Source organism: Garra rufa, chromosome 15 (genome assembly GCF_049309525.1).
Source record: "Garra rufa chromosome 15, GarRuf1.0, whole genome shotgun sequence".
NCBI lineage: Eukaryota > Metazoa > Chordata > Actinopteri > Cypriniformes > Cyprinidae > Garra > Garra rufa.
Genome location: NC_133375.1, coordinates 21802693 through 21816481, shown reverse-complemented (window position 1 = coordinate 21816481; position 13789 = coordinate 21802693). Strand labels below are relative to the sequence as shown.

Below are 13789 nucleotides of genomic sequence, written 5' to 3'. Positions count from 1 at the left end.
GCAAAACGTTAATGTTTTTGTCTGCTAACCATTTCTTCACCAATTTTGCTGTGTGTTTTGGTTCGTTGTCGTGCTGAAATGTCCGCTGGTGCCCAAGGCCAAGTTTCTCTGCAGACTGCCTGATGTTTTGAATTTTGATGTATTGCTCCTTTTTTTATGGTGCCGTTTACTGTAATTAGGTTCCCTGGTCCACCGGCTAAAAAAACACCCCCAAAACATTAGCTTCCCACCACCATGTTTGACAGTGGGGATGGTGTTCTTAGGGTTGAAGGATTCTCCTTTTTTACGTCAAATGAAGGCTACATCATTGTGGCCAAACAATTCAATTTTTGTTTAATCTGACCATAAAACAGAAGACCAGAAGTCTTCTTCTTTGTCCAGATGAGCATTTGCAAAGGCCAAGTAGACTTTTGTGTGCCTTATCTGGAGAAGTGGTGTCCTCCTTGGTCTGCATCCGTGGAACCCAGCGGTGTACAGTGTCCGTTGGACTGTCTGCCTTGAGATGTTGCCACCAGCAGAGCCCAGATTCATCAGGATGGCCTTGGTGGTGATCCTTGGATTCTTTTTTACCTCTCTCACTATCCTCCTGGCCAGCACAGGTGTGACATTTTTTAATAATACTTTGCACTGTAGCCACTGGAACTTCAAAACATTTAGATATGGTCTTATAGCCCTTTCCTGAATTGTGAGCAGCCACAATGCGCAGCAGCAGGTCCTCAGTGAGCTCCTTTGTCTTAGCCATGACTGTCCACAAACCAGCAGCAGAGAGCTTCTGTTTTTCACCTGTTGAGTTGATTAAAACAGCTGTTCCCAATGAATCAGGGTAATTAGGATGCTTCAGAACAGCTTGGACTATTTGGAATGGTATAGAACTTTGGATTTTCCCATAGACTGGCAGTTTGCAAAGGGTATGAATAATTTTGGACATGCCACTTTTTGTTCAAATGTAAATAAAAGCTGAGAAATATTTTTTTTTCCACAATGATGCCTCTTGTACGTAGTCTGTGTCATTTCCGGTCAAAAAAATTGGTTAAAAAATTTTTTTTTTAGTCAGAATTTGCCAGGAGTATGAATAATTTTGGGCTTAACTGTACCTTCAGATGCTTATTCATGTTTATGTCACTCCACATTAAACAGCAACTAAACCGAATTTATTGTTTGAATATTGCAATAAAATGGACAGAATTTTAAATACGAGACTTTGTTTCATATGTGACCCTGGACCACAAAACCAGTCATAAGGTTAAATTTTACAAAACTGAGATATATACATCATATGAAAGCTCAATAAATAAGCTTTCTATTGATGTATGGTTTGTTATGATAGGACAATATTTGGCCGAGATACATCTATTTGAAAATCTGGAATCTGAGGGTGCAAAAAAATCAAAATACTGAGAAAATCACCTTTAAAGTTATCCAAATTAAGTTCTTAACAATGCATATTACTAATCAAAAATTACATTTTGATATATTTATAGTAGGAATTTTACAAAAAATCTTCATGGAACATGATCTTTACTTAATTTCCTAATGATTTTTGGCATAAAAGAAAAATTAATAATTTTGACCCATACTATGTATTTTTGGCTATTGCTACAAATTTACCCCAGCGACTTAAGACTGGTTTTGTGGTCCAGGGTCACATATCAGAAGTAACAAAGCACAAAACTTATTACGATTTATAAGATAGGAGTCGCGCTAAAATATTCCTGTTCATGAACTGAAAACAGACTAGGCTAATTGATTCTTGGCATTTAAGAATCAATATCATTTCATAAAAATGAGAACTGATTAAAATCGACTAATTGATATTTTTTACACAGCCCTATCTTCTATGGTATTGATATGAAACCCCCCTGCAACTTTAAACTGATTCTAGATGTGGAACAGTAGTGTGAAGTTTCCGTTTGGCAGAGGCTTTTTCTATCAATTTTTTATTATACTGTAGTTTTCTTGGAAATTGAACCCCATGACCTTGCTTAGGTTAGATGAGCAGTAGAAAAACAGCTGTAGCACTATTACTGTCACCAGCTTTGGTGAGATTTCTTCTACTATTTCTGCTTTTAATGTTGTATTTTTGGCTCAGTGCATTTATGTTCTGCAAATATAGTTTTTGTGCTGAACTTCAGATGTTGATTCATCATAGTAACAATAATGAAGTGAATATTGATTGATAAAACCATTTTTTTCTTTATTGTGAATACTTTTTTCATATTTATTTGATATTTTGAATGGTGCACATCTAGTTATTTATTTTAGACCACATGTAAAACATGAATATTGTAATAATAGACTTGTGTGTGAGTGTGTGTGTGTGTGTTAGGGGGTAAATATTTTGTCTAATTCGTATTTATAAAATATAAATCCCTCTGTTGCTCATAGGCGGTATTTTATATTGAAAGCTGTGAAAAGTGGCAGCATGAGGTGTTCTGGTCCACATTTAGCACTTTTAGTAGCAATCAAATGAAGTAAAAATCTGCATTTCATCTCCTGTCAGATGCAGTTTGTTTTTCACCAGTTCCAAATCAATTTTCTTCTCTTGTGCAGTTCAAACGATGTAATCACATTCAGATGTCAAGCACACACAGTATTTCCTGTTTTGTGCAACAACATGAATGTTGAGTGAGCTGTAGAATGGAACTGTCTGGTGTTATATATATTTATAAATGTTTAATATATTTGTGTATTAACCGGGGATCATTCAGATTCCTTGACCCCCTCCGAATTAAATATCTGTTTACATCCTACTATTAAATCTTTCTTTCACGTATGGTTTGCAATTGAGATGGTCAGTCAGCTTGAGGTCATAATTAATGATCATTTCTGTCTTTACCTCTCCAGCCTCTAATACACCATATGTGCCCCTGTTGTCATGGAGAAAAGCTCAAGAGTGCGTGCCATGGAATATTATTTTGCTGCTGGGTGGTGGATTTGCAATGGCCAAAGGCTGTGAGGTATCTTATTATCTGCTTTTCACTTATATACCTAAAAGTTTCTAATTCAGTCGATCTGTTGATAATTAATTGGAAGGCAATGTTAAACTGTTTAATCCCATGTCACCCATGATTTTTTTTTTTGGCAATAGGAGTCAGGGTTAGCAGCATGGATAGGAAATCACTTGCAGCCTCTAGTCCAGGTCCCTTCTGCTGTCGCAGTCATCCTCATCACTGCCTTCATTGCCTGCTTCACTGAATTTGCCAGTAACACAGCCACCATCATTATCTTCCTCCCTGTCATTGCTGAACTGGTATGGACATATGGATATACCTGTGTATATATATATATATATACACACACACACACACACACACACACACACACACACACACACACACACACACACACACACACACACACACACACACACACACACACAGTGTACAAACATAAGAATTCTCGTAAAGGAGAAGTTCACTTCCAGAACACAAATTTACAGATAATGTACTCACCCCTTTGTCATCCAAGATGTTAATGTTTTTCTTTCTTCATTCATAAAGAAATTATGTCTTTTGAGAAAAAAAAAAACATTTCAGGATTTTTCTCTATATAGTGGACTTCTATGGTGCCCTGAGTTTGAACTTCCAAAATGCAGTTTAAATGCGACTTCAAACAATCCTAAATGCGGTTGTAAATGATCCCAGCCAAAAAGAAGGGTCTTATCTTGCGAAACGATCGTTTATTTTCTTTTTAAATTACAATTTATATACTTTTTAACTTCAAACACTCATCTTGTGTTTTTTTTTTCTGGTTCAAGACAGTTGGGGTATGTCGAAAAACTCCCATCTCATTTTCTCCCTCAACTTCAAAATTGCCCCACATCAGTGTTTTACCTTTTTTGTTAAGGGTGTTTGATCTTCTTTGCATGTTTACTTTGCAGACATTGGGTCGGTACTTCTGCAGCGATGTAGGATGATTTTTTTAAGTTGAGGGAGAAAATAAGATGAGAGTTTTTCGACATACCCTAACTGTCTTGAACTGGAAAAAACAGAGTTTAGGCAGAGCAAGACAAGATTGTTTGAGGTTAAAAAGTATACAAATTGTAATAATAATAATAATTAAAAAAACGACTGTTTTTCAGATTGTTTGAAGCTGCATTTAAACTGCATTTTTGAAAGTTCAAACTGGGGGCACCATAGAAGTCCACTATATGGAGAAAAATCGTGAAATGTTTGCCTCAAAAAACATAATTTCTTTACAACTGAAGAAAGAAAGACATGAACATCTTGAGTACATTCCCTGTACATTTTTGTTCTGGACGTGAACTTCTCACGAGGGCTGAATTTATTTGATACAGTAAACAGTAAAAAAAAAAATAATAATAATGCTTTCTATTTTAATATATTATAAGACGTAATTTATTCCTGGGATGGCAAAGCAGAATTTTCAGCAGTCGTTACTTCAGACTTTGTCACTTGATCTTAAGAAATCTATATCTAATCTTATCTAATCTATATCTAATATGCTGATTTAAGGATCAAGAAATGTTTCTTTTTATTATTATATGACATTTTTGTGGATCAATTTAATCAATTTAATGCGTCCTTACTAAATAAAAGTAGTCATTTATTTAAAAGACTTTATTTTAAATGTAGATTTTTTTATCTTTTTTTTTCACTAAGAAATTACTATGGAAGTAATTACTATTCGGCTTTCCGAAAACAGCTAATTGTGACTTTTTATCTCACAATTCTGACTTTATTTGTTAGAATTGCATTTTACAAACTTGCAATTCTGACTTTTTTTTGGAATTGTGAGATATAAACTCGCAAATGCGTATTATAAAATCAGAATTATGAGATAAAAACTTACATTTGCGAGTTATAAAGTCAGAATTGCAAGATATAAAGTCACAATTCTGACTTTTTTTTCAGAATTGGGAGATATAAACTCACAATTGTAAGAAATAAAGTCAGAATTGTGAGGTAAAAACTTTTTATCTAGATATAAACTCGCAATTTTGACTTTATAACTTGCAATTGCGAGTTTATATCTCACAATTCTGATTTCATTTCTCAGAATTGCAAGATAAAAAGTCACAATTACCTTTTTTTTCAGTGGCAGAAATGGGCTTCCATAAATTACCATTGGACAAGTTAAGAAACAATTATAAAAATACAACAATTTGCAACAATTGCTTAAAAAGCTTCCATCATCATTTATTAAAAGATGGCACTTAATTTGGTGTTTTATCTAATGTAATTATACTTATACTAGTGCTGTCAATTGATAAAAAAAATGTAACTAATTAATCACAAAAATTTGTTTTCTTAAAATTAATCGCAATTAATTTTTAAGAAAAAAAAATAAACGTTTTTAAACATACTTTTATATGGCAATAATTTCACATTCAATCTTCAAATAATGTAGAAACAACATAAAGAAAGTATATTTTTAATATTTATTAAATATTTTTTATGATTAAAGGTGATTATCACTGATACAAATATTATTGAGGTCTCTAAGAAATTTTTTCCCCCAAATATTTAACCATTGACTATAGCTATTCGACATTACAGCATATTTGAGAGCTATCAATTTTAACATTTACTAGACTTTAAAGGTGCCATAGAATGCATTGAAACAATATTTACAATTGTTCTTGGATATCTACATAGAAGGCATATGGCATAGGAAAGGGCAAAAAGTCTCCAGAAACGGTTTTACAGGTCCATTTACAACCCTAGGATTTGTCCCTAGAATGAAATGCTCTGTTATTGCCTTATTTGGAAGGTTCATGAATTTTAATGAGCTCTGCTCTGATTGGCTGTTTCACAGAGCGGCTCATCTCAGTAGCTCGCACATGGAGGAAATATATATTTAATTACGGAGCTCTAGCCGCTTTTAATATGCGGTTTGTTGAATCTGCCGTTTTGAATCGGCCACATTTTACTCTGACTATTGTGATCGCATGTGCTCTGCGTAACATTATAATGCAGCGACACAAGTACTTACCACACAAGTTCAGGTGCTTGTCAGTGATACTCAGGATCTGTAAATCATTCGGCATCATCAGCGCAGTCATCTCTCTGTTTATGTGGTAAGTGAAATCTTATGTACTGCAATGTAAGAGGCTACCGCTAGCATTAAGCTAACCATGTCCCTTCAGTGCCTGCCTTATTTTACTGATGTAACTGATGATTGGGCGATGCAAATGTTGGGGGCGTAGCTATTAACGATCGGGACTATTGCGTAATAGTCGGTATGTTGGAATTGACCTATTTTTCAGTGGTCTTTTGCAAACACCAGATTTATATAAGGAGGAAATGATGGTGTTTGAGACTCACAGTATGTCATGTCCATGTACTGAACTGTTATTATTCAACTATGCCAAGGTAAATACAGTTTCCCATTCTATGGCACCTTTAAAAGGTAACTGTGCTCACGGCAACTAGAGTTCGAGTCCTGTCTCGAGGTCCTGTCCATTAAAGGCATAAAAGCCCAAATATATATATAAAAAAAAAAAAAATTGAAAAATTAAGAACAATTACAGAAAAATAAAATAAAGCATATTTCGTTACCTTTTGAAACTTAGAAGGGTTCAATTTGAGTAGACGATTTTACCATCGCTTTAATCGTCAGGGCGCACTTCCACAGTACGTTCAGCATCTGGTTCATATTCACCATCTCAACCATATTCGCAAAACTATCCTTTTCAATGACTTCAAAAACATTATTTTGATCGCTGGCAGCTTATCATTAGATCATAAGTCATTAGATATTTACAGATTTTTGCGCACAAAAAAAATACACTTACACTATCACACACCTCGGGTTGCTAGCGACCCTATACACTTTTTACAAAAAAATATGAATCAGAAAACAGACATTCTTTTATATTTAATTATTTTTTTCTTGTTTTATTGTTTAAAATGAATAGATTGAGGAACACTAACAAAGCTGATGTCAAACTTTTTTTAAAAAATGAAGGAGGGAGAGGGTAGTAAATGACGTCCCGGGTCGCTAAAGACCCGAGGTATGCATTTAAGGGTTTTCCCCTGCGCTAATTTTGACAGCACTAATTCATACATTTTTCATTTCTCACTGTGACACAAATGTCTCAATATTAAGCCTATATGATTTTGTTTTCATAGTTTATAAAACACAAACAAAATCATATGTAACATTACATAGTGATATCATATCCACCAAATACTTTATTTTTAGGCCATCCGTGTGAATGTCAACCCACTGTACTTCATGATCCCAGCAACAACCGGTTGCTCTTACGCTTTCATGCTTCCTGTGTCCACACCTCCAAACTCAATCGCTTTTGCCTCCGGACACCTGATGGTCAAAGATATGGTGAGAAACAACTACAAAAAAAGATTACGTCATTGCAAACAGATGTTGTTTTCAGTTGTTAAGATGTGTGTAATGTTCACAGGTAAAAACAGGGTTTGTGATGAACATCCTGGGAATTCTTTGTGTGTCTCTGGCCATGAACACATGGGGTCTTCATATGTTTGATCTACACTTATACCCGGATTGGGCAAGATCTTTAAATGATTCCACAGCAACTGTGGCTACACATACTATAGCAGGTATGAACATGACAGGCTAGAAGACGAATATGGACACATTCTGTCCAGGTTCTGTATATACTGTAGATACAAGATTAAAAAGAAATGAAGAAATTGCTTAACTGAGGGATTCCCTTTGTGGATTGATCTACAATATCATGACCTCACTTCCTGCTCAGCACTGCCCTCTTGTGCCTTGATGCCACTTCAACGATTTAGGGCAGGAAAATTAAAAATGTTTTTAAAAATAATGTTTATGTAGATATAATCTGGTAGGAAACAGGATCTCAATTGCAAATCTCAATATTTTTAATAATATTCTCTTCATCTGTTTTGTAAATTTGTATTAATGTTATTTGTATAGTATTGTAAATTTGTTGTATTTATGCCATATATCCAGTAATTATTAATTATGTAACATTTTTATGTTCCATTGTTGTGATCTTCTGTTCATTATCCATAAGACCCAATTAAAGCATTGATCCATCAAAATAATGTAGAGTTATTGATGAAAATCGAAACTAAAAAAAAATCCATAGAAAGAAAATATGACTGCCAGAACAAAACAGGAAGAAATACTGTGTTGGATTACGAAAAATGGTCATGTAAAAGCACAGAAGACTATTAAGTTTTATGAAAACCACTTGAAAACAGCAAGCACAGTTTTTACGGACTTCCCTTTTAATCAAATTTTTTTGTATATCTTCCTTTTAAGGTTCACGAAAAGAGCAGTTTTGTTTGTTTCCGCCATGTCATGTGGTGTTGTGTAAGTGACCATGTCAAGTGTGACCTGTGTTTTTGGGTTTCATGTGAATGTGAGCAACTGAATGAGTCAGTGTGCATGTGTGTTCAACATCCAGCTCAGAGTCATAGGATTGAGTGCATATAAATATGTGTGTGTTCAGTGTCCAGCTCAATATGAAGCTGGCCTGTGATGATGACCGACCTTTTAATGCTGAGATAAATCCATGATCTTATTCAAACCTCTATTTACCCAACAGTAATGATGCCTTTAAGAAACAACCATCTCTCTATTTTGTCCCTCAGGTATGTCAATATTTCTGCAATTATAAAGACATACGGCTCTAAATAGAGACATTTATTGATTAGCACCATAATTGAGCAAGAAGCAAATGGAACTTGACAAAGTGGATATATTAGTTTAGCTGTAGCATTTTATATTATAGTGTTTGTGTGCTCATGTGAATACTGAGAAATATTATTGAACTATATTTGTTAAATCTGTAGTTGTTGATTTTGCTTCTGCTGTTACTAAAGCAGTTCATTACAATACCGTGTAATGTAACATGCTGTAAGGTAAAGTTGAATGGGTTTAGTAATCAGATGTTCCAGAATGAAACTTGTGATTTGTTTGTCTTTTTTGTCAGTTGATATTTTAGATTTTCGAACATCTTCAATAGGATTTTGCCCAACAAAATTGTTTTGCAAAAATTTTTGCAGACATGCTGCAAAAATACCATAAACCATTAATGTATCATAAAAGTTGTTAATGTAACTTGGTTTGTTATTCATAGAACATCTTGTTTGACAGTCATAGTCACCGTTTACTTTAATTGCAAGGAAAAAGCAGACTCACTGTCTGTTTAGTGTTCTGATGAGGGGAGTTAAAACAGGACAGGAAATAGCCTAGCACGTCTAAATTATGATGTTTTTTATGTAAAAATGTTGATTAATCTTGAACTTTACAAGTTATGGAAGCCCATTTCCGCCAGTGAATAAAAAAGGTTAATGAGACTTTTTACAATTTGGACTTTTCTCCTCAGAATTGTGAGTTTATACATTTGAAGGCAGAACTGCATGATATAAACTCGCAATTGTGAGTTGTAAAGTCAGAATTTCAAGATAAAAACTCAGTTTTGACTTCTTTTCACAAATGCAAGTTTATATCCCGCAATCCTGTTTTTTTTTTTTTTTTCAGAATTGTAAAAGTCCAGTTTTGAGAGGAAAAAAAAAACGATGTGTTGTCACAATTCTGACTTGATAACTTGCAATAGCGTGTTATAAAGTCATAATTGCGAACTGCATGCTATAAAGTCAGAATGGTGAGATTATGTCTGTTTAAATCTCACACTTCTGAGTTAATAACTTGCAATTGCATGTTATAGTCAGAATTGCGAATCTGAGAAAAAAGGTCACAATTTTGAGATACAAATTCTGTTTATATCTGTTTAAGTTTATATCTCACAGATCTGACTTTATTTCTCAGAATTGTGACTTTATTTCTCCTTATAACACTCGCAATTGTTATAAACTCTCAATTATGGCTTTTTTTCCTCACAATTCTGACTTAACTCACAATTGCATGTTATAAAGTCAGAATTTTGAGAAAAATTTGATGAAAAAAATAAAAAATATGTGATATAAATACAATTCTGGCATTTTTACTTGAAATTCTGAGAGAAAAAAAATCTGAATTGTGAGTCTACATCTTGCAGTTCAGAATTGTGACTTTATTTCTCTTTATAACTATTTTTTATGACTTTATAACTCGCAATTGTTATGAGAAAAAATAGATAAAAAGTAAAAATGTGATTTTGTGAGGGAAAAAAATGACTGATATGTTCTCAGAGTTTATATCGCACAATTCTGACTTACCTTGCAATTGCATGTTATAAAGTCAGAATTGCAAATTGCATGTTATAAAGTGAGAATTGCAATCCTAGGAAAAAAAAGTCACAATTTTGAGATATGAACTCGCAATCCCGAGAAAATTCTTTGAAGTGTACACTTGCATTTCTGAGAAAAACGTCAGAATTGTTTGTTTATATCTTACAGTTCAGACTTTATTTTTTAGGATTGCGACTTTATGTCACAGAATTGTTTCTGGCAATTCTCACTTTATAACTTACAAATGCAAGTTCATATCAAACAATTGAAAAAAAAAACATCAGAAATTCGAGATATAAACTCAAAATCCCAATCACACAATTCTGAGAAAAAAGTCTACTTTTTTATTTTATTATTCAGTGGCGGAAATGGGCTTTCATAATAAGTGGACCTCAGAGAACAGTACGAAATAATAAAAAAGCCATTTCATGACCCTTTTAAGTAAATTCTTCCTTTCTGTTTCACTAAAGAAATAAAGTGAAACAGGTTTCAAAAGCCATGAAGGTGAATAAATTATATGATTTTTCCCCCTGTCTACTTTAAGTGGTTTAATTGGCTTAAATGGTTCTTATTCTATTAAAACTGCAGTAAGCTGTATAAGCCAGTGAAGACTCACTCAGTTCTCCTATAGAGAAAAATATTTTCCTTTCATCTGATTTCAAACTTTAGATACTAATTGATCATGTCTTCACTATTTATGTGTTTGTATGTGTTAGAGCCTCAATGAGAAGCAGTATGGAGGCGCTGTGGTTGTGTTACTCTTCTCCAACTCCTCAAAGTGCAAGTCACCTCCTCGCCCTACTTGCTCTCTGTCTCTCATTGGCTGCTATAACTGCTTCACTGCTTTTCCACTGGCTCATAGACCTTTTAAAATATGACATCCAGACAGCATTGGTTGCAGCTGGTATCTATGCCACAGCTGTGTTTATCCTATCATCTCTCATTCATCCATTCCGATGTGCCTTCACGCTAATCTTCCCGACGTTGTTCACCCGACAAGGCCGTAAACTGCTGCTGTCCACGTCCGTGATGATCGTGGTGCTGTACGTCCTACCCAACATGGCCGCCAACATCGCAACACTCACACATGTTGTGAAATGCGCATCAGAAAAACTTTCTCAAAGTCTTCTAAGCAGCTCAGGGCTCATCAACACCATTAAGGATAACATAGTCAGAAGAGCTGAGGAAAGAGTGGATGGGAGTTTAGTCCAAACGCTGCGTGATTTTGATCACACTACACATATTAATGTCTCTGAAGTGAAGGGACGGTTGCATGTGTTGAGTCAACGGGTGCAGGAGGATTTCTCTGAAGTTAAAAGTCAAGTACAGGACCTGAAGCTGCTATTCAGCAGGATTTTCGCTGCTGTTTTTGTTCTGTATTTGTTCGCTGAGTCTGTCATGTACCTTCGGTCTTATCTGACGTCTGTAAGATTTGACAACACATATGTCACTGGTGGGCTCAGGAGGAAAGGAGCTGAAAAAGGGATTGTGGTTGAAGCGAAGGATGTGAAAAATGGAGTAAACTCCACCAGTTTCAGAATAACTAAAAGGGAACTTTTCAAATGTCTGGCTCCAGCAATGGTGATCACACTGTATCTGCTAATGACAATCTTTTTGATAGTGCTGGACGATTTCTTGTATTACTTGGTGAAATTAGGTGGTCCTTGGATTTCAAACATGCCATCCACCAACATCAGCATCAACGTCAACTTCAAGGTAATCAACTCCACCAGTTTCTTCTTACATATATCCTGATGAATTGTAACTCCATATGGAAGTCAAAGTCAGACTTCATTGACAGTTTTTAGTTTTTAGTAATTTTATGGAGGTTTGGAACACTTTGATGCAAAGTAAATGACAGGATTATTACTTTTGGGTGAACTATCCCTTTAAGTTAAAGCAAAAGTTAACAAAAAAGCTCTGATAAAGTCAAAGTACTTGTCAAAGTTACTGTTCACCATTGTGAAAAATAACGATTCTCTTTTCTTTTGCCCTCTGTCTTTCTAATCATCTCAGGTTGGAACTGAAGTGGGCTTCTGTCAAATCTTTAGCTCAGACTGTCAGGTAGATTTGTTCAATTTTAACAGAACTTACACAGCCCTCATTCACTCTGATCCAAACATGTGCGAGGCCCAATCCAGCAAGCTGAACCCAAGTGTAGTGACGGCACTGGTGTTCCTATATCTGTTCAGCTACACCTTGCTGCCCCTGGAGGTCTACGCACGACGCCTTCGGAGAAAGGTAGCAGCTTCTTTCTTCCGGCAGCAGGAGGAAAGAAGGGTTGAGTTCCTTATTAAGAAAGTTCAAACTAAACAAAAAGACAGACAAAACAAAGTTTTCTTTATAGAATCCAACCATCAAGATAAAGAATTCTCTGGGATAACAGATCAGCTATACACGTAATACTAGAGTGCATGTTATCCTACATTTTTACAGAACTGTAAATACTGTATTTAAATAATAAATGTACATAATCAAATTTGTGAGTTATACATTTTGTTCAACAACTTTTTTTTGTCATATTTTCAGTTGAGGTCAAAAGTTTACATCCCCTTTTAGAATGTTAATTATTTGACCAAAATAAGAGGGATCGCCCACAAGAGAAAATAATAGTTGAATTTATAAACATGACCCATTCAAAAGTTTACATCCTCTTGATTCTTAATACTGTGTTATTCCCTTAGTTGTTCATGAGTCCCTTAATTGTCCTGAACAGTTAAATTGACTGTTCATGATTTTGAGATCCATCTTTTTACACTGAGGACAACTGAGGTGGGTGGATCCCGGGGGAGGGGGGTGTTGAATTTGAAGATCAGGGTAAATTGAACCTATGGTGTCTTCTGGGAAATATGTAACTATTTTCTGTCTAGCCTCTGAAGGGCAGTACTAAATAAAAAAATAAAGATTCTAGAAAATCTCATATAGGCAAAATAAGAAAAATCTACACAGGTTGATGTAACTCTTAATGCATGGTTTTCCCTTCAGGAGCATCAGATATTTGAACTTTCTGTAATAGTTGCATATGAGTCCCTCAGCTGTCCTCAGTGTAAAAAGATGATTTCAAAATCATACAGTCATTGTTGGAAAGGGTTCAAATACACAAAAATGCTGTAAAACCAAAGAAGTGCCCTCGTGTTTTCATCGCAGCTAAACCTTGCGTCACCTTTGACAGGTGAGTTACTGCAAAAAGACGGTCATTGCAACACTGTAAAGCAATTAAACTACTGCATTTCACCATGTGCTTAAAAAAAAACATTTTCATAGGTTTAACATTATGTTATCGGCTAGGAAAATGTTAATTTGACTATAAACACCAGAAACTGGAAAGTTAAAGCCTCGTTCAAGTGAGGCGAGACTGACGTGTTCAGAAAAAAAAAGGTGGATACTGCAGTGAAGTGGTTTGTGATCTGACCTATGACGCTATAAACGGGAAAAAATACCTTGGTGTTTAACAGAGTGAAAACAGCTTTCTGCTTTTACCTTACAGTTCACAATCCATTAAGAGACCGTGTTAGTGACATAGAGTACAGGTTAGTGCTGCCTGATCTAGAGGGACTGGATGATGGAAACATGACACTAATGGACAGGAAATCAAAGCACAGCACAGTAAGAAGGAACTGTAAATGCTTAGGGGACTG

At 35.0% G+C, this 13789-nt stretch overlaps 2 protein-coding genes across 2 annotated transcripts in view; both read left to right on the top strand.

The window, feature by feature from the left end:
* The window catches only part of LOC141286812 (Na(+)/dicarboxylate cotransporter 3-like), a 38481-nt gene extending 30453 nt beyond the window's left edge, over nucleotides 1–8028 (top strand). Inside the window, exons 10-13 of the mRNA XM_073818917.1 lie at nucleotides 2845–2957; nucleotides 3089–3250; nucleotides 7168–7305; nucleotides 7388–8028. Coding sequence (XP_073675018.1) covers nucleotides 2845–2957; nucleotides 3089–3250; nucleotides 7168–7305; nucleotides 7388–7564 — 590 coding nt within the window. The 3' untranslated portion in view covers nucleotides 7565–8028. The remainder of the gene's footprint in view (nucleotides 1–2844; nucleotides 2958–3088; nucleotides 3251–7167; nucleotides 7306–7387) is intronic.
* Nucleotides 8029–8529: 501 nt separating this feature from the next.
* On the top strand, nucleotides 8530–12554 carry ocstamp (osteoclast stimulatory transmembrane protein). Its single transcript, XM_073819830.1, has 3 exons — nucleotides 8530–8570; nucleotides 10868–11867; nucleotides 12168–12554. The coding sequence occupies exons 1-3, from the start codon at nucleotides 8530–8532 to the stop codon at nucleotides 12552–12554; spliced, it is 1428 nt and encodes a 475-aa protein (XP_073675931.1).
* Nucleotides 12555–13789: the final 1235 nt, after the last annotated feature.

What these genes read in the sequence shown, in the direction of transcription:
- ocstamp (XM_073819830.1), top strand. Translation starts at nt 8,530, where the DNA reads ATGCCTTTAAGAAACAACCATCTCTCTATTTTGTCCCTCAG. An exon ending in CTCTCTATTTTGTCCCTCAG is followed by an intron (nt 8,571 to 10,867) that starts GTATGTCAATAT and finishes TGTATGTGTTAG; the next exon opens with AGCCTCAATGAGAAGCAGTA. An exon ending in GCATCAACGTCAACTTCAAG is followed by an intron (nt 11,868 to 12,167) that starts GTAATCAACTCC and finishes TAATCATCTCAG; the next exon opens with GTTGGAACTGAAGTGGGCTT.